The sequence below is a fragment of the Chrysoperla carnea genome, chromosome 4, assembly GCF_905475395.1.
Source record: "Chrysoperla carnea chromosome 4, inChrCarn1.1, whole genome shotgun sequence".
Taxonomy (NCBI): Eukaryota; Metazoa; Arthropoda; class Insecta; order Neuroptera; family Chrysopidae; genus Chrysoperla; species Chrysoperla carnea.
Window position 1 is genome coordinate 33,475,569 of NC_058340.1, and position 18,972 is coordinate 33,494,540.

Genomic DNA, 18,972 nt, shown 5'->3' on the forward strand with positions numbered 1-18,972 from the left:
AAAACTCCCTTAAGAGAGAGTTTTGCAACTAACGATGACCTAGTATGATTCCAAAAATTAGCTTTTTTTATAAATATACCTCTTCTTACTCTACCTTACTTCGTTACATTTACAGAAACTAAAATTCTATGTAATTTCGAAAAAACTAACAACCTATATGGTCTTCGTTACATTAACATGTTTATAGACAAATTAAATCAAGGCAACGTTGAATTTAAAACATGAAATCTTCAAAAATAATTTAATTTAAAAGCCTTATAGCTCTTCGCCAGTTCGCCTTTTACATTCCTTTACAGTTAACAAAAAAGTTTTTACATAATTAAAAAAAAAAAAAAAGAATTAAAAATCATCGTTTGAAAGTCCATTTAAAGTTCTTATAAAACGTTACTATTGTATAACTGTTCTTTTAAAACACGCAACTAACGACCGCTAACAAAATAAAACACTCAAAGACAATGCATTATTTGGGAATTTAGGATAAACTAGATACATTTTTTAAATAAAATTTACTAGCTAAACAATAATGAGGTTGAGGTCATTTATTTAGTCGATTACGATTCCATAGACTTTTTTACAAATACGTATTATTTCGATTCTAAACTTTATAGTCCGGCGGCTAAAGTACTTTTTTCGTAACAATTTCAAAAATATTAGGATTTTTTAGCCAATCCAAAAAAGTAAAACTTGGTGTAATTTCTTTGTTCATTATTGCTCAAATAGAATAATACAATACTTGTTTATAGTGCGGCTACAAAATCAGATCGTAGCAAGTCATGGTACTGAGGAATGTCTGGACTCCTGGAGGCCTCTAATATAATCGTTTTTTCAAATATTTCGATAACTGTGTGGTTTATCTGAAATACTGGTATGTAAAAAAAAAAAATAAATTTTCTTTTCTTATAGGGGTATATTTTAAATGTCGTCATATTATATTTCGAAAACGGTAAGTAAAAACCAAAAATGTTGAACTCCATATAGTAATTAGCACATGTTCAGAAATAAATTTACCCCCTATCCTAACTTTACAATCAATTGCAGAAAAAAGTTAGAAGCAATACTTTTATTCAGATTTTCTTTGAGTCCATTAACAATTTTTACAACAAACAGTTGCAGTAGTTTTTTTCTTTTTATTCTTTTTAGAGTAACGATTGGGTTGCCGGTTCCACTTTATAAAATTTCAATGTTTTGCAAGGTTGATGTCAATGTCACTAACCTCTGGACTATTGTAAATTAGGTTGGCTTACTTTGCAATATTGTGGCTAACAATAACAATAATTTGAACAACCCTAGAAGTAGCTGAGTGGGTACAAAATGAAACAATAATGAATTCAAACTTTATAATCGAAAAAGTCTTTGAGTATTGGTATTATTCTGGTCTATCAGTTTTTTATTTGAACTTACAAATTTGGTTAACATATGCACATTGTAGTTGTAGAAATATTTCAAAGTTCAATTATATTTTTAATCAGATTTAAGAATTTCTAGAAAATTAAAAACTTTTTTTTTTATATTATACCATTAGGTTAATATATTAGGATCGAAAAAATATCATAATCTTAAATTAGACAAACATTATTTCCAAAAATATGTTCAAACGAATTTAAAAAAAATTCAATCAAAAAAAACTAGACCCTAGTAATTTATATTTTGAGTGGGAGTCGATGAATCGAGCAAATGTGGCCGGCGTGCGCATATATTAATCATATGTGTAAAGTGGCATTTATTTGTGTACGTCACAGACGCGTCATCAAAAATCATCTGTGTTTGCGATTTGGCGATGATCTGAATTCGTGGCACTGGTAAAGTGGTAATAGACAGTATATTCATATAATATTAGTCTACAAAGTTGAACACTTGGCATTCAGTGAAAATAGATTTAATCATTTAGAAATGGAGACGGTTAAGGATTTTATAGTTAACCAATTAGTGTTGGTCGTTGTCCCTATTACAGTTGTGGTTGGTGCTATTTTTGTGTATATATTTGGTTTTAAACGGGCTGAACAACCACCCTTTACAAAGTTAGCAACAGTTGTAAACGATGATAAAAAATCGAAAGATAAAAAACAACCAAAAAAAGATAAAAAGGTAACGTAAACGATTATGTAAATATTTTTTTATTATAGTTTTTCACCTTTGAACTATTCAATAATGCCTTTGTTTTATTATGCATATGGTTACTTAAACTTTGCTATTTTTTTAAATCATGCATTTAATTCAACTTTTAACATATTTTACACTTGAGTTTAATTCATAAGAAAGATTTTATTCAAAATTTGTTTTTAGAAACCTACCGCAAATGGTCATGCAACTGCTGTTAAAGATTCTAAATCTGAAAAGTTAGTTAAAAAGGGTTCACCAGTTAAAACAAATGAAGCTGAAAAAACTTCACCAAAACAACAAAAGGAAAAGCAACAAGATTCAAATAAACGGGCTGAGCTTCCAAAAGAAGTTCAAGTGAAAAATAAAAAGAATAAGAAGAATGAAAATGTAAAACCTTTAGATTATGATGAAGGTAATTGGGAAACTGTACCAACCAAGAATGATAAAAAGAATCGTAAAGCAGTTGAAGATTCACCAATTATTGAAAGTCCAAAGAAAAAGAAATCAAAGAAAATCGAAGATTTACTTGATTCACCAAAGAAAGAAAAGAAAATTGAGGACAAAGCAATTAAAGAAGTTGTGAATAAAGAGTTAAAAGAAAAATCAGCAAAAATTAAAAAAGATACTACATCAGAAAAAGGTATTGAATTAACTTTAACACCTGTAGACGCTGCTGATGGAAAAACTAAAAAAAAGAAGAAGAGTAAAAAAGATCAGGAAACCGAAAAAGGAGCTGAAGAAGTTACTGAAAAAGTTGTAAAAAAGCAAGAGGCTAAAGTTGAAAAGGCTCCAAAAAAGAAAGAAAATAAATCAGATGAAAATCAATCACAAGATAAAGCAAAAAACGAATCAAAAACTGAAAAAGCTAAAAAACCTGAAGCTGACAAATCTAAACAAGTAGAAAAATCAAAAGAGCCCAAGGAAAAAAAAGAAAAATCACCTAAAGCTGAAGTAAAAGAAACTAAAACTGAAGCCAAACCTGCTGCGAAGAAAAATGAAGGAAAAGCTAAACCAGCAGATGATAATGCAAATAAGTCACCAAAAACAAAATCTGAAAAACAAGCAAAAGCACCAAAATCTGGTGATGAAGTAAAAACACCACCTGCTGAAGGTAAGGCTAAAAAACAAAAAGATGACAAACCTAAAGAAGGTCAAAAGACTACTGATTCTCCGAAAGCTCAGCCTAAGAAACCAGCTGAACCAAAAAAGAAAGCAGAAAAAGTAGCTGATGCAAAAGAAGCCAAACCACAACAACCGCCAAAAGAAAAAGTGCAAAAAAATACTGAAACGGCAGCTAAACCAGTTGAACAATCAAAGGCCAAAGCACCAAAAACTAAAGAAAGTGCTACAAACACTGAAGCCAAAACAGAATCAAAACCAGCTAAAGCACCAAAACAACCAAACCCTTCGAAAGTAACACAAACATCTGCTGCTCAGAGCAATGGTGCCGAAGAACCAGGTAAATAAATAATTTTCCATTTTAAATATTCCGTTTCGAAATTGCAAATTTTGACAAATTTTGGAACACTACTTTGGAATTTTCAATAACTGTTCCATTAGGAAAACAAGCACAGGAGGTTGGAGGATAAAATTTTAAGAGGAAATTTCTTTTGCAATTATTTCAATTCGATAATTAAATTTTTTATAATGTTCCCAATATTTTTATCGAAAACTTCTCAAAATTAAAAACGATATTTACGAAGCCCTATCTCGTTAATAGTACATTGAATCTTACGAAACTTTCTTTTTAGAATTTTATCCATTTTAACACGCTTTTATTAGCTTGGTATGCATTGGAAGTTTTGAACGTGATTTTTATTCACTTAAAACGTCGGATTGATTTGAAACTTCGCACACTTATCAAGAACCGATGACAATAAAATAATTTAATAAATTTGTCCCATTATTCTGATCAGGATCCTCTTCAGTGTCCTTCCATATCTGTCGACAGTGTCCTGTCAAGAGTCCCATCACCCTTCTCAATTGTGCTCTATTAATATCCTGTATTTATGTTATATATTTACAAGATCAGTAACCATTTATGTATTAATTATTTATGTATTAACTTAAGATACATAATTCTTCATTAGCGTAAAAAAGTACTCTATAGGTCCATTAAAAGCAAACCGTAAAAATCCATTAAAAACGCACTGTATAAGTCCATTAAAAGCAAACTTCAGTTTGTTTTTATTTGAGGTTAGTTTGCTTTTTGCCATGGAGCTGGAGGTTAGAGAGAAGGAGAACGATCGCTGTAGGGAATAGTGTCCCAGAAATACGGACAAAATACAGTGCAACCTCGATATAACAAATCTGAAGGGAACCAGTAAATATTCGTTATATCAAGTAATTCATTAAACTGAGGTTTGTAATATTGAGGTTAAATTGGTCTAAAATTCGTTATAAAGAGGAAAAAAGTGTCGGAACCTCTCGCGGCATGAATTACATACTATGGAGCATACTAACTGTCATATATTGGTGGGACTTTATACGTTATATAAAGGTTTTGAATTGACGAATTTCGTTATTTAGAGGTATTTAAATTTTTTATTATAGTTGAAAATTCGTTATAAAGAGACTGTTCGCAAAAAATATTCGAAATGTAGAGGTATATTTTATATTGACTCTTATGGACAATTCAAGGGGATTGCGAAAAATTTGTTAAATCGAGGAATTCGTTATATTGAGGTTCGTTATATTAAGGTTGCACTGTAAGTGAGGCGCTGCGATCGCTAAGTTGTCTCAATAAAAGCGGGCTGTTGTTAAATTTGTACATTATGCAACTAACTTCATCTACTTATACTCATAAACATCTAACTTCGCAGATACTACTTACCGACGAATTTTCAGGGACCTGGCGCGCTAATGCTTTAGCGCGTAGCGATCGTCCTCCTTCTCTCTAACCTTCATGCTTTTTGCTATCATTGCATTAGCCAACAAAAGAAAAATTATTTGTAATTTAGATTGTCATAGTTTACCTCAAGATTGTTACATAATCATTTTTTAATCTAAAAAATACATTATTAATTCTTTTTTCATTACATTCCCGCATATAATTTCATGTTTTTTTTCAATTATGCCAATTTTTGTCAATTATACGAATATTTGTAAATGCGATTGCGAATATTCGTCACATCCCTAATTTCTATGTCAATTGTTTCAATATTGCACAAATGCAACATACATAGAGATGATATGGAAACGCAATAAGTGAGAGAAATAGAAAGAGGCAGAAGTTGTAGGAATATAAGAGGGGCGAATACAGCTAAACGCACTTATTTTATCTGCCTTTAATTACTACGCTCAACCGTTTGTCGGCGGCTTTACAGCTCTATGATATTATCTCTAAGACAACATGTCAATATTCGACTATATTATCCTGTTAAAAGTTATTTTACTAAAATGTTTATAAATTTTTCAGAAAAATGGGCAGAGGTTAAAAGCAAGAAAAAAGCACGAAAAGATCTTTGAAAGAGTATTGAATTTGTGCATCAAAATGCGTCAGACAATTTCCAATTGCAACAAGCGATTTATACAATCATCGTCGCATTTATCAGTTGAGATGGTTAAAAATCACACAACATCCATCAGCTCAACCAAATTTTTTTTCCAACATTTTTTTGCTTGACAAAAGAATATTACATTTTTATGTATGAAAAAAATATATATTAATGTTAGAAAAATATTTAAAAAAATTACATCTATTTTTTTAAGGATAAAAACAAAACAAAAAAACCTTTTTAAAAAAAGATTATACAAAAATAAAAAAAATAAAAACGAAAAGACTTTGATGAAATTTAATATTTCATTATAGGAAATTCGCGAGTGCGCAGAGAGATTTGTTATCTATAAAATAAGTAACGATTTTTTGAGAATTTCACAAATTCACATAATTCTTCACAATACCGATCGATATTGGTATTCGATACGAAGATGGTGCAATATTGATTGAAAAATAGCTTTAAAAAAATAATAACAAAAAAAAAAACAGAACTTCCATGTGTATTTGAGAGGTGAGAGACATTGTTTGTGATATTTAAGGAAAAAAAAAAACTAACAAATTAATTATATTTTAAAATTTTCTGAAATATTTCATGAAAATCGATACTTGTTTCATAGCTAATTTCATTTGTCATTTGTTTTTTACTATAATACCTCGTCTTTGTAATTTTTTAATTCGACATTTTTAATTTATTTTCCTTTTTTTTTCTTTTAATTTTAAAAAATACAAAATATACAGAAAAAATATTTATAAATTTTGTACTGAAAATACGAAAAGTACATAAGGGCTTAAATTGAAACAAACATTTTGGGATCAAGTGTTATATAGAATATTATATATTTTTCTGAGAAAAATAGAATGTGTTAAAATCTTTTAAATTCAAATGAAAAAAGGGAAAAATATTTGTCTAATAAGAATTTTAATATTCTATAAAACAGGAAAGAAAATTAAATAAATTTTTGTTTATACTTTTTCTAAAATTAATTTTGATAAAAATTCCCTTTGAGTATTTCCATACAGGGTAACTAACTAGCTATTCAGTCATAAAAATCGTAAATAATAGCGGTTTTTAAAGATATCAGAAAACTATGCCGGCAGTTTTACTAAAATTGTATGATTGCCTTCGGTAAAAAGTAGGTAATATTCAAACAAATTAAGTTTTACCGTACTTACACTTTAATTTTTGTAAAGTATTTTGGTATAAAATCTTCCAGGGATAAATACTGGAAATCGAATCGATAGTGTTTTTATTAAATTCAAGTTATAAGCGGATAAATAAGAATTTTTTTTATAGAATTTCTTTCACTCCAAGTATAGAATTGCGAGAAGAAACTCGGAAAGAATATATTGTCTGCAACGGAATATTACGAATCAATTAGTATTTATCCTGGACAAAATGGAAATACTAGACACCTTGATAATTTAGAAAAGGAAAACGATTTTAACACAGATTTTCCTCGAAATATTTTGAAATAATTATTGTTGACAAATATAAAAAAAAAAAAAAAAAACGATGAAAACTTGTGTTTGTTTAACCAGATAATTAATTCTTTGGTATTCATTTTTCGATACGAAAAACATAATTTTTATTTTGAATTTAACAAAAAAAAAAAAAAAAAAAAACCTTTTAATTTATTTTTTTTTTTAGCTAGTTAATGTTTGTTACAATAAAAACATATTCAAAAGAAAGAAAGCCTTGTGCCAAAATTTGTTTTCTAGTAATATTAATTTTTTTTAATAAAAAAAATGAATGGCCTTAAATGTATAAATACTAAAAAGTAATTTGAATCAATAAATGTTTAAATAAAAAATAAAAAAAATGTATGAATGGTATATTATTATATGTATGTGATTATATTATTAAGATGGCTCTATACCTGTTTTGTTTACTCTGCTCTTTTAAAATGAGGCTAATTTCAATGGTTTCATCTTGTCTTGTTTGTACAAAACAGTATGTTTACACCGAGAAAACTGATAACATAAAATAGGGTTTTGCACTGTGAGATTAAAAACGTGAACAACATTACCAAGCGAAATCAAGTGTGAATTACGCCTCATACATCGTCTTAGATTCAGAATAAATATTAAACTAAACAGACAATCTTTTTTAATTCAATATTTGAATTATTTTTGAAGTTTTTGGTATAAAACCACCTTAATTTTAACAATTATTATATTGTTAAAATATAAAAAAAATTACTTTTATTTTCGATGTCAGATGAAATCTATTAATATAGTTATTTCAAATTGTTATTAATTTGAGATATTTGTATAATTGTATACTGCATTAAATGTGGATAATATATTTTGATTCCTCTTTTTTTCTTTATTAGCAATAATTTTATTAATTAAGAACAGTTCGACGATTTTTTATGTTTTTCGAATTTTTTTTTTTAAAATAATTTCATACTAACTCATTTTGTTTTACTAATAACGAGTGATCATAAATGATTGATGCTATAAAACACGTCCTTATTTTCAGTAGCATCATATTTTTGGTTTCTCTGTACTAATGAGTTTATTCAAATTTAAAAAAGAATAAACTTAATATGATTACTTAAATATATAAACGATTTAATGGTTGTGTTTAGATTAAGTAAGAGCTGGAATATTTTGTGACATATCAAAGATTGATTTAATTATACGTTACCTTAAATTTTCCTCCTGGATACACATTACTGAGGGTAAGAAAGTTATTTTAAAAATGTTTTCCATTAAATTGGAATATTAAAATTTTTATAATTATAAATTACAAAAATTTTAAATAATAAAACCCTAGTATTTGGTAATGTTAGATAAAACACAAGTAGTTGCGTTTCTTTATTCACACCAAAATGAATAATTTATCATTTTGATGAAAACGCTTTGTATGAATTTGCGTTTTTTTATGTAATGTAATTAATACTCACATATTGCCATCAAAATTATGAATTTCTAATTTTGTTTATGGGGTGTAGAAGTGTAAAGGAGAATCATCTTTGTATAAAAAAAAGTGTCCGTCGTAAAGCATTAAATAAGGATGGCGCTGCTGTAGCAAAAGTGTACATTTCAAAAGATGTGCTTAAATTAATAAGGGTAGGATAGAGAACTAAACAAGTCATTATATAAGGATAGAGAAGTTCATATCAAACACCCTTTTACTACACAAACGCTATCCTAGCCACTTTATTTAATGCTATTATGTGGACACTTTTAGTCAAACAGCCATAAGAGAGGATACTCATTTACACTTTTACACTCCATAATTTTTTTGATGTGAGTATAAGAACGTGACTGTAACGGCGATTCGTTACACCATTTAAAACAGGTATATCGTTGAAGGGATTTAATGAATGATTAGCACTATATTAAGCTAATATGGCGAGATAACTCTATTTGAACTGATCAAATTAAATTTATTGCTCAATTCTCATAATCTAAACACGGCTGATAATGGTAATCACTAAAAAATATCTCAGGGCTATATATTTACAGAAATTGAAGAGTAAATTGAAATATGATTAAGATCTTTTTATTAATTTAAAAAAAAACACCCTTACTAAGCATTAATTAATCATATATATAACAGCGATGTCGCAAATGGGTCCCTAGCACCTAGACAAAGGGCTCCCCTGTGCCCTCCTTCAGAACAACCTGTCACCCGAAGGCGAATTGAAAATATTTTTTAATAAATCATATTTCAATCGAATTTTGACACATTTTATTTTGAATAAAAAAGTCGAGCTTAATTTATTTTCTATATTTTGTACGTAGTAAAATAAATTTTTTAAATGTTTTGAGATCATATACAGGAAAAAACCGATTTTTTTTTTTTATAATTTATGTGGTGTATAAAATTAATGTGTGCATATGAAGATTTTTGTGCGTGATGAATTATGATATTCACGATATTAAAAAAACTATTTTGAGGCTGATTAGATTCATTATTGTTAAGATTTGAAGATATTTTCAATAATTATTATTGTTTAACTAAATTAGCACAAATTTATGTTAATTTTAGTTTATTTCATTTAGTGTACACGCAGTGGCGGCTCCAGGGTAGTATGAGTGGTGCATTCACATCAAACAATACTATTTATAGAGAAAAACTGAAAACGCAACAAATTTTCCAAGTTTATTAGAATTTGATAACTTCTTTGGTTGTTTAAATTTCTTTGTATATGATAAAATACGAATAAGTCGTTCTATATCGAAAGACGTGGTGTTACAATGAAAACTGACACCATCGTTAAATTTTGTAAAGGCCGCCCCTGAGAATAAGAAGTCTAGAGAATTCAACGTTAATATCTATAAATTCTGATGTCTTCTTTTAATTTTAAACTTCGATAATAGGGCTTTTCATTTTCAAATCACGATTCACATTTGTTTCGTACTAAATGATTTATAACCAATGTGATAAAATGAATAACAAATATCTTCTACCTTAGTCCTACTTATTGCTGTCAGTACGAAAAAATAAACTCTGCACTTGCGCTTATGACATGATGAAAAGGCCTATTAATGGAATTTGTTAGTAATCTTTAAGAAAAAAGATATGATTCGAAAATAAACAAAGAGCAATATTTAATTCAAAAAATTTAATTTGTTATGACTACCAGATTACAAGCGTGTATATGACAAACTAATATTAATATGGAAAAGTAAGTCTAATTTCGAAATAAGGCTAATTGTAAAAGGTGACTAAAACTTTGAAGTCTTTGTTTTGTTATAAGTTTTATATCTTAATAAGTTTTCAAATTGCTTTCATTGCCGATTAATTCAGTTTGTGGAAATTGAGTTTTTTTTTAGTATAACACCGCTTTAGTCAAGGAGTAAATGATTGTAATATTATTGCACAGATTTTTTTAAATAATTTTTAATAAATTTAGTGGTTTATTTTTTTTTAAGGTTTTGGTTTTGATTTGATGAGAGATTTTTGATAAATATGTGTTTCTCATAATTTGAAAATAAATAGTGTATTTTTTTTTTCTCGGAAAATGTATCAACAGAAAATGTAGTTCATAAGTTTGCGTGTGTAAATATTAAAATAATAAACATTAAAATACCTACTGTATAAATGATATGAAATATATTAAAATAAAGGTATATGGCGATATTTTGAATGTATCTGTATTTTGTTCTTTAATTTCCTTAAAAGTATTTTTCTGAAGCGAGCTTTTTCATGAGAAAATACGTCGTCTATTTTCGAGAGAATAAATGAAAAATATTTGACAAACGTTACTCTTTCGATGCGTGTACGAGTATATCTACAATGTTTTAAATTATGTAAGCATATTCATAATCTTAAATGTCAAATTAAAGTAAACGCTAGTCACCTCCGTTGATGACGGTATAATATTGTAGGAGCCTTTTACTAACAATAGATGGTTAGAAATTAGTTTACAAAACTAATAATTTAAAAAATGGAAAACCCGTCTTTCAAGTTCCGCTCGAGTCTACATTCTATCATGGTCAAAATTAGTTTGCACAGAAGAAATAGTCAGGGAAATTTAGGAAGTGGGATTTTTAATGACTTTTGATTACTTTAGAAAATGATTTTTATCCAAATCATCTCATTTTTTGGGAGTCATCAAAAAATATTAAGAAATTACAATTATTTAATGTCTCTTTTTTTAGTATATATGGGGTAAAGAAATCCCAAAAAATGCAATTCAATCAAACCAATTAACAAATAGACTATTGCAGCATGCCTGACTTTGGTTACAGAGTACCCCAGTTCGTATCAAGCTGAAGTTACCATTATTTTTTTCTGGTAATACTACTTGAATAGTTGTCATACTTTTATGTACTCACTCATTACTCGCCACTCAAATCTGTGAGCCATAGAAATAATATAACCATAGAGATGTGAATAATATAACATGCTGTGAGATCAATAACCATGGAGGTTAGAAAGAAGGAGAACGATCGCTAAAGCATTAGCGCGCCAGTAGCGCGATTCACAAACATTCGTGATAATTACCACAAAAATGATACTTATCATTTTTTGACGTTTGCACTAACGCCTTAGTGATTCACAAACACTCTATGTTAGTGAAAAAAACGTTAAATTTCTTATCGACTTTATTCACAGACTTCTATATGTATTAAGAAATTATTAAATAAAAGTTAGTTACTTTTTGTTACAAACCAACAAAAATTACTAAAAAAATAATAAGAACTACATTCACATTTATTTTCAACTAAATGTCAAAAACCTAATATAAAAATAATAATAATGATAATTTTTAAAATATACTATTTTTATTTTTAATAATCATTTAATTTCGTGTTTTTGTGCGTATGTGTGTTTTGTTTTATACGTTTTAGTTAAGTTTTGAAATTAATTAGAAAAAAGAACATAATTTTCACCTATACATCGAGGAAGAAATAATTTAGAAAAGAATTAGATAAACAATAATGTTGAATTAATATATATTGAAATGTAAATATTTTTATTAATAAAGTTTTGAAATAAAATGAATTTTTTTAATTTAGTTGTAACCTAAATACCGGTATTATCATCGTCATTTCAAAAACCTAATTTTACGAATCGATTATTTATATCTATCAATTAGATTAAGACATAATCGTCTGTGATATTTTGAAAATGAAATATAATTTATTAACCACGAGTTAAACTTAAACATCCGAAAACTTTTAACATTAAGGGCAATTTGAGTTTTTAGCTCGATGTATCTGTAAGTATTCTATAATTATCAAAACAGAGGTAATCTAATTGGTTGTGGGTTGATTAAAAAAAAAACAATAGTTGGAAAAATATGAATATTTATTATATGTATTAAAAAATATTATAAATATGATGCATCCTACATCTCTCCCATAATCAAACGATTTTGAACTGACACTGCCACATCATGAGGGTTGTTATATTATACCATCATCTTCGTCATTATCAATTAAAATGTACCCTGACTCTTATTATGGAAATCGAGGAGGTCCGCTGCAGCTTCTGTGTAAGCCATTGCTATAAAGATCAAAAAATTTATATCAAAGAAACTTTAAATATCAAAACTTTTTTAAATAAAACAATTAGTCTGCAAATATCATTTTTTATAAACAATGCTTGAAATAACTTTAAGAAATTTTTTTGTAATTTAAGAAATTCTGAGATAACAATATACATTGTTACTGAAATAATATCATTTTAAGAATACGAATAGAATATAACGAAAGAAAATTACTTACCTAAAATCTAACTATCAAATAAGAACACCACACAGCACAGAAATAAATAAAGACCTTATGCTAAACTAATTAATTCAAGTATTTTTTAATATTAATTAAATTAAATATTTAAATTTGAGAAATTTTATTATGCACTTTGCAATTTTAATAGAAAAAAATAAATAAATAAATAAAATCAATTAGTATGGTTATAACATTTATTTTGTATTCATATTTGACATTTGTTTACTTAAAATCTTGTCATTGCGCAAGCGTCAGAGACGTTACATACTTACCACGAGAATAAAATTTGTTGTTAAGTTAACGCCTAGAGACGATAAGTATCACACCGCCACCGTCGGTAAAAAATGTTTGTGAATCGCATTTGACGATAAGTACCGCTTTTTGTGATAATTACCACGAAAACGATAGATATGAATGTTTGTGAATCGCCCTACAGGTCCCTGAAAATTCGTCGGTAAGTAGTATCTGCGAAGTTAGCTGTTTGTGAGTATAAGTAGATGAAGTTAGTTGCATAATGTACAAATTTAACAAAAGCCTGCTTTTATTGAGACAACTTAGCGATCGCAGCGCCTAACTTATTTTGTCCGTATTTCTGGGACAATATTTCCTACAGCGATCGTTCTCCTTCTCTCTAATCTCCATGTCAATAACAAAAAATATGTCAAAATTAGAAAAAGGTATAATGAAAGAGAAAAAACTTCCAGACGATGTGGAAAATTCAGTAATAGTTAAGGATGAAAACGTTAAAACTGAACAAATAAATTATTGGTGTCATGATGAAAATTTACAGTATATAAAAGATGAAAACATTAAAATTGAAAAATTACATTCAGAATTGTTAATTAAAGATGAACACAATTTTTCAGTAATCGACGCTAATACTTTAGTATTAAAAGAAAACTTTGGAACTGAAGAAATAAATTATTCTTTTCAAGATGAAAACAATTTATCATGTATTAGTGATAAAAATATCAAAACCTGCCTTGAACAATTTCATTCAGAAGTTATTGTTGAAAATGAAACCAAAACTGATACAAAATTTGGCTTTGCTAAGCATGACAGTTTAGTTGAACATGAGCGGATCCATAATAATTATACAGAATTCATTCCGTATTCATGTGATGTTTGCAATCTCAAATTTGACTCACAAAAGCGTTTGAATAGACATAAAAAACTTCATACTATAAGAAAAAATAAAAATGATGAAAAACTATATTCTTGTGATGTTTGCAATATTAAATTTAATAATCAAAGCACATTATTTCAGCATAAACGAATTCATAGCGGAAGGAAACCTTTTACGTGTGATGTTTGTGAAAAGACATTTGCTTGGGAAGTTAGTTTACTTCATCATAAACTAACGCACAATGGAAAAACACAATATTCTAGTTGTAACGTAAAACCCGTTGAGCAAATCAGTTCAGTTGAACACAAACGAATTCATAATGCAGAAAAATCATATTTTTGTGATGTTTGTAACGATAAATTTGACCAGGTAAGTAGTTTAATCGAGCATAAAAGAATTCATGATAGAGAAAAAAATGAATATGATGAAAAACTATATTCCTGCGATATTTGCAACACAAAATTTGACCAGGAAAATAGTTTGATTGCACATCAACGACTTCACAGCGGAGAAAAGGAAAAACGTCATACGTGTAATGTTTGCAATAAACCATTTGCTTATAAATGGTTATTACTTCAACATAAACAACACACACATTTATGCGATGTTTGTGATAAAGAATTTGTTTTTAAAAATAGTTTAATTGAACATAAACGGATCCATAATATTTGTGATATTTGTGATGCAACATTTGTTTTTAAAAGCACTTTGATTGCTCATAAACGGATGCATCATATTGGTAGTGATCATGAACACATCGAGGGGAGGGAAACTGACTTGAATTGCCCTCCCCTCGATTCTGTATTAAACATTTGTCACGATGAAAATGTACCGTATATTAAAGATGAAAATATTAAAATTGAAAAATTACATTCAGAATTGTTAATTAAAGATGAAGATAATTTTTCATTTACTGTTGCTAATACTTTAGTATTAAAAGAAAACTCCGAAACTTCAGAAACAAATTGTTCTTTTCAAGAGAAAAACATTATACCATGTATTAGTGATGAAAACTTTAAAACAGAACAATTTCATTCGGAACATATTGTTGAAGATGAAACTAAAACATTTAATGACGAAAAATTTGATAAACAAAGCAATTTAGTTGAGGATAAGTCGATTTTGATTCATAATAACTGTACAGGGTTCGTTCCGTTTTCATGTGATTTTTGCAATCTTAAATTTGACTCACAAAAGCGTTTGATAAGACATAAAAAACTTCATACTACAAGAACAAATAAAAATGATGAAAAACTATATTCTTGTGATGCTTGCAATATTAAATTTAATAATCAAAGCACATTAATTCAGCATAAACGAATTCATAGCGGAAGGAAACCGTTTACGTGTAAAATTTGTCAAAAGACATTTACTTGGAAAGTTAGTTTACTTAATCATAAACTAACGCACAACGGGAAAACACAATATTCTAGCGATGTTTCTAATGTAAAACTTGTTGAACAAAGCAGTTTAGTTGATCATAATGGGGAAAAACCATATTCTTGTGATGTTTGTAACGAAAAATTTGACCAGGAAAGTAGTTTAATTGAGCATAAAACAGTTCATGATGCAGAAACAAATGAATATGATAAAAATCTATATTCCTGTGATGTTTGCAACATAAAATTTGACCAGAAAAATAGCTTGATTCAACATCAACGACTGCATAACGGGGAAAAGGAAAAACCTTTTGCGTGTAATGTTTGCAATAAAAAATTTGCTGATAAACGATATTTATTTCAACATAAACGACACACACATTTATGCGATGTTTGTAACCAAGAATTTGTTTTTAGAAACAGTTTAATTGAACATAAACGAATTCATAATATTTGTGATATTTGTTTTGCAACTTTTGTTTTTAAAAGCACTTTGATTGCTCACAAACAAATTCATCATATTGGTAGTGGTCAGGACGTATCTAGCGCAGGGCAGCTGCCTTGAACTACCCTTATCTCGGTACTGGATTTAACACTGATTTAGTTGACTAATTTTGTTTTTATGCCAAAATATGGTTGAATTTATGAAAAACTTAAATTACATCATTACACGATCACCAACGGCAAGTATCTATGGAAATTAGCGATTTTCCTCAAATAAATTTAATGGTGTCAAGTGGATTCCAATTAGCCAATTTGTCGACATATATCGAATACAGCGTTATTAATGTGCATTATTTGTTGAAAAATGTAATAAAATTGAAAATAAATTAAAATTTTTATTGTTATACACTGTTTCTTTTGAATGTGGGTCTTTAAGGCTGTTGACTTTCGTCAATACGATCATGCGCATTGAATGCCATGCTCTGGTATTGTGCTTCTCTGTCAGTTGTTTGAATATTGTGCTGTTGCCTTTGTTAATCGTTTCCGTGAAGCAAAAATGTACATACATGGTAAACAAACGATGGACCTATCTAGTAATGATGATCTAAGATCCCTAATAAATTACTAGTAGTTTATATTTTATAATTCTGTGATATGGATGAATCCGAATCATCGATTTTAATCAAAGAGATTATATATAACATAGAGGCTTAATAGAGAGATGTACATATGATTTACTGATGGTCATGATAACCGTCTGCTGAGCCTTAAATATGATAGTAGGTAATGTTCCCAGTCGCCCTGTAAGGTTCCTCGAATTTTTATGTGTCATATTAACCACCCCCCCCCCCAGGGGGAGATTTGAAAAACTGCCACTAAGTGATGGTTCTGAGACTGTCTGCATGTTTGATAATTCACTAGATGTGATTCTGAACAGTCATCCTGCAAAGTTTGAGCTCAACAAGTCGTCCCATTCCCGAATTATGCCAAAAAACCTGAAAAAAAAACCGAATGGTTTTGGAAACTGTGTAAAACTTGTTTGGTTGTGTTGAGGATGTCAAAAGGATCAGGAAAATATGTCTGGCAAAAAAACAAGTGGTCAGGGATTTTTTTGGCAGCAGGGGGGGGGGGGGGTGAATATGACACATAGAAATTCGAGAAACCTTACAGGGAGACTTGGAACATTACCTACTATCATATTTAAGGCTCAGCAGACGGTTGTCATGGCCATCAGTAAATCATATGTACATCTCTCTAACTATTCGCACCGTGCGTGAGTTTTATTGGCATGACTACACGCGCAACGAATAAAACCATAGGAACCACAATATGTGAATTATTGACAGGCCTCGAAGTCCTCTTATATATATTTAGTTTTGCCATTTTGGAAGAAATTTGAATATGTTAATATAGGAAAGTAAATAATGATTAATGTTTTCTATTATTTATTAATTTTTTTCAATTTCGAGATTTGGTAATATAAACAATAAAAAAATTTTAAGTGCTACAAACTATGAAACTATAAACTAACTCTCGTTTCTAAAATGTTACTAAAATCTAAAGGTTAATTGTATTTAAAGTGTTTATAAACAAGTTTTAATAATCAAGTTATTATTCACTTTTTGAGCCACTAACGTGGCGAGATTTTCGGTGCTGAGTGGTAGTTGGTTTACGACCTTCACTTTTTGAACGTGAAGATTTTGTTTTTGTTTTCTTTGGACTTTTTGATCTTGAGCTCTTGCCCTTCGATTTCTTTTTCTTTCGACTTCTAATCGTTTTCCGCGATTTTACACCACCGGTGGATTTTGATGTTGAAGCTGCAGCTGCTCCCGATGTAGATGCTCCTCCAGCAGCGGTTGCCGTTGGTACACTTACACGTAGGTAACAATCGTACACAAAGTTACCACATGTTTTACCTTAAAAGAAAATTTATTTGACCAAATTAATAATTTTTATGTGGTGTAATTTTTTAATAAAGATTTAATTTTGAGCGAATACCAGTACAAAATTCATCCCCGCATTCATTACATGAAATTGCTCGTGTTTCTATGATACCAGCTTTATTTTTAGTTTTACGAATTGTTGTTGTCATCATAGCTTCGCGTTTCTCTCTATTTATTGTTTTGATTTCTGATTTTCCAAGCTCAATCAAACTAAAGCAAACAATTTTTTGTTATAAATAAATTTATCAACAAGATTGAAAAATGCAACCTTTAGTTTAAAATTCGTTTAAAGCATAGTAGATTCCAAAAAAAACGGAAAACATTTTTCAAATTTGATTTTCGACCAAAAATTGTATTCTTTTATAAAAGAAATTTTGCTTAAAACAGGTAGATTCCATAAATTATGTCCAAAAGTGACTTTTGAATTTTGTATTAAGTCCAAAAAAATTGTTGCAAAAAATGAAATAAAATTGCCTATGGTAAACGTACGGCTGTGAAACGCACATCATAAACGGTAGGGGGGAAAGGATTATTTAACGATCGTAACAGTTTTCATAAAAGGAAAGTGTTACGCCGCCCACCATGGAAAACATTGAACTTTTTATTATTTTACAAATAGTCTTGAATTTTCGATTGCCTTGACAATACTTCGAGTTTTACAGTAAATTGTAGTAGCCCGTCTTCAAGATTCAAGGTAAACGAAAGATTCAAGGTAAAGACATTTTGAAATTTTTACAACACATTTTGAAAAATACGTTAAATTCGATATAATGAGTGATAGTGTTTAATAATTTTGATCTGAAACATTAAAATTCAACTTACCGAGAAAAATATTCTTCTTCAAGTTTAGATTTTGGTCGTATGTTTGTCAACATTTTCCATTCAATAGGAACTGAAATTAAGTCCTCTAATTTCAAAACTCTCATTTCAGCTGGAACCGGATCTACCATTGTATACGGTTGACGCAGAGCTCGTGCTTCTTTTTTCGTCATTTTAAATGAAAAATCTTTATCACGAATTTTCAATTCCTCAGCTCGTACTTTTTCTGGTCTTATTTTGAACTCAGGAACTTTGTCTAATAATTTTCGCAATTCTTCTTTGCTGTTTACTGTGGCTTTGGACAGGTCTAATATAGGTGCAACCTCTTTTTTCTTATCGAAAAGGTCATCTAATTTAGCCATGATTTTTATTTAAACCTAATAGAGAAATGTGAACTTTTTAATAGAATTATATATTTTGTTTATTTTGCTATAACAATGCAATAACGTTTTATGGATTAAAGAAGCTTGT

The 18,972-nt window shown here is 28.8% G+C and overlaps 3 protein-coding genes and 1 long non-coding RNA gene across 4 annotated transcripts; 2 read left to right on the forward strand and 2 right to left on the reverse strand.

Annotated features, from left to right (window-relative positions):
- The first annotated feature begins 1,716 nt into the window (after window positions 1–1,716).
- Window positions 1,717–5,733, forward strand: LOC123298981 (neurofilament heavy polypeptide-like). The gene is made up of 3 exons (XM_044881084.1): window positions 1,717–2,085; window positions 2,284–3,559; window positions 5,519–5,733. The coding sequence occupies exons 1-3, from the start codon at window positions 1,891–1,893 to the stop codon at window positions 5,566–5,568; spliced, it is 1,521 nt and encodes a 506-aa protein (XP_044737019.1). The 5' UTR covers window positions 1,717–1,890; the 3' UTR covers window positions 5,569–5,733.
- Window positions 5,734–12,350: 6,617 nt separating this feature from the next.
- LOC123298984 lies at window positions 12,351–12,856 on the reverse strand. The gene is made up of 2 exons (XR_006535294.1): window positions 12,788–12,856; window positions 12,351–12,566 (listed from the first exon to the last, which is right to left on the reverse strand). It is a non-coding gene; the product is annotated as an uncharacterized LOC123298984 (long non-coding RNA).
- A 592-nt stretch (window positions 12,857–13,448) lies between these two features.
- Window positions 13,449–17,328, forward strand: LOC123298686 (zinc finger protein 271-like). The gene is made up of 6 exons (XM_044880779.1): window positions 13,449–13,655; window positions 14,058–14,285; window positions 14,388–14,655; window positions 14,809–15,031; window positions 15,383–15,527; window positions 17,320–17,328. The coding sequence occupies exons 1-6, from the start codon at window positions 13,449–13,451 to the stop codon at window positions 17,326–17,328; spliced, it is 1,080 nt and encodes a 359-aa protein (XP_044736714.1).
- On the reverse strand, window positions 17,250–18,891 carry LOC123298982. The gene is made up of 3 exons (XM_044881085.1): window positions 18,505–18,891; window positions 17,738–17,892; window positions 17,250–17,655 (listed from the first exon to the last, which is right to left on the reverse strand). The coding sequence occupies exons 1-3, from the start codon at window positions 18,861–18,863 to the stop codon at window positions 17,351–17,353; spliced, it is 819 nt and encodes a 272-aa protein (XP_044737020.1). The 5' UTR covers window positions 18,864–18,891; the 3' UTR covers window positions 17,250–17,350.
- Window positions 18,892–18,972: the final 81 nt, after the last annotated feature.

Bases quoted from the DNA above. Each gene is read 5' to 3' on its own strand.
- LOC123298981 (XM_044881084.1), top strand. From the start codon at position 1,891: ATGGAGACGGTTAAGGATTTTATAGTTAACCAATTAGTGTTGGTCGTT. The intron at 2,086-2,283 runs GTAACGTAAACG...ATTTGTTTTTAG, and splicing joins AACCAAAAAAAGATAAAAAG to AAACCTACCGCAAATGGTCA. The intron at 3,560-5,518 runs GTAAATAAATAA...TAAATTTTTCAG, and splicing joins CAATGGTGCCGAAGAACCAG to AAAAATGGGCAGAGGTTAAA.
- LOC123298982 (XM_044881085.1), bottom strand. From the start codon at position 18,863: ATGGCTAAATTAGATGACCTTTTCGATAAGAAAAAAGAGGTTGCACCT. The intron at 17,893-18,504 runs GTAAGTTGAATT...TGTTTGCTTTAG, and splicing joins GAAGAAGAATATTTTTCTCG to TTTGATTGAGCTTGGAAAAT. The intron at 17,656-17,737 runs GTATTCGCTCAA...TTTTCTTTTAAG, and splicing joins CGGGGATGAATTTTGTACTG to GTAAAACATGTGGTAACTTT.
- LOC123298686 (XM_044880779.1), top strand. From the start codon at position 13,449: ATGTCAAAATTAGAAAAAGGTATAATGAAAGAGAAAAAACTTCCAGAC. The intron at 13,656-14,057 runs GTAATCGACGCT...ACATTATTTCAG, and splicing joins AAGATGAACACAATTTTTCA to CATAAACGAATTCATAGCGG. The intron at 14,286-14,387 runs GTAAGTAGTTTA...AAATTTGACCAG, and splicing joins GTAACGATAAATTTGACCAG to GAAAATAGTTTGATTGCACA.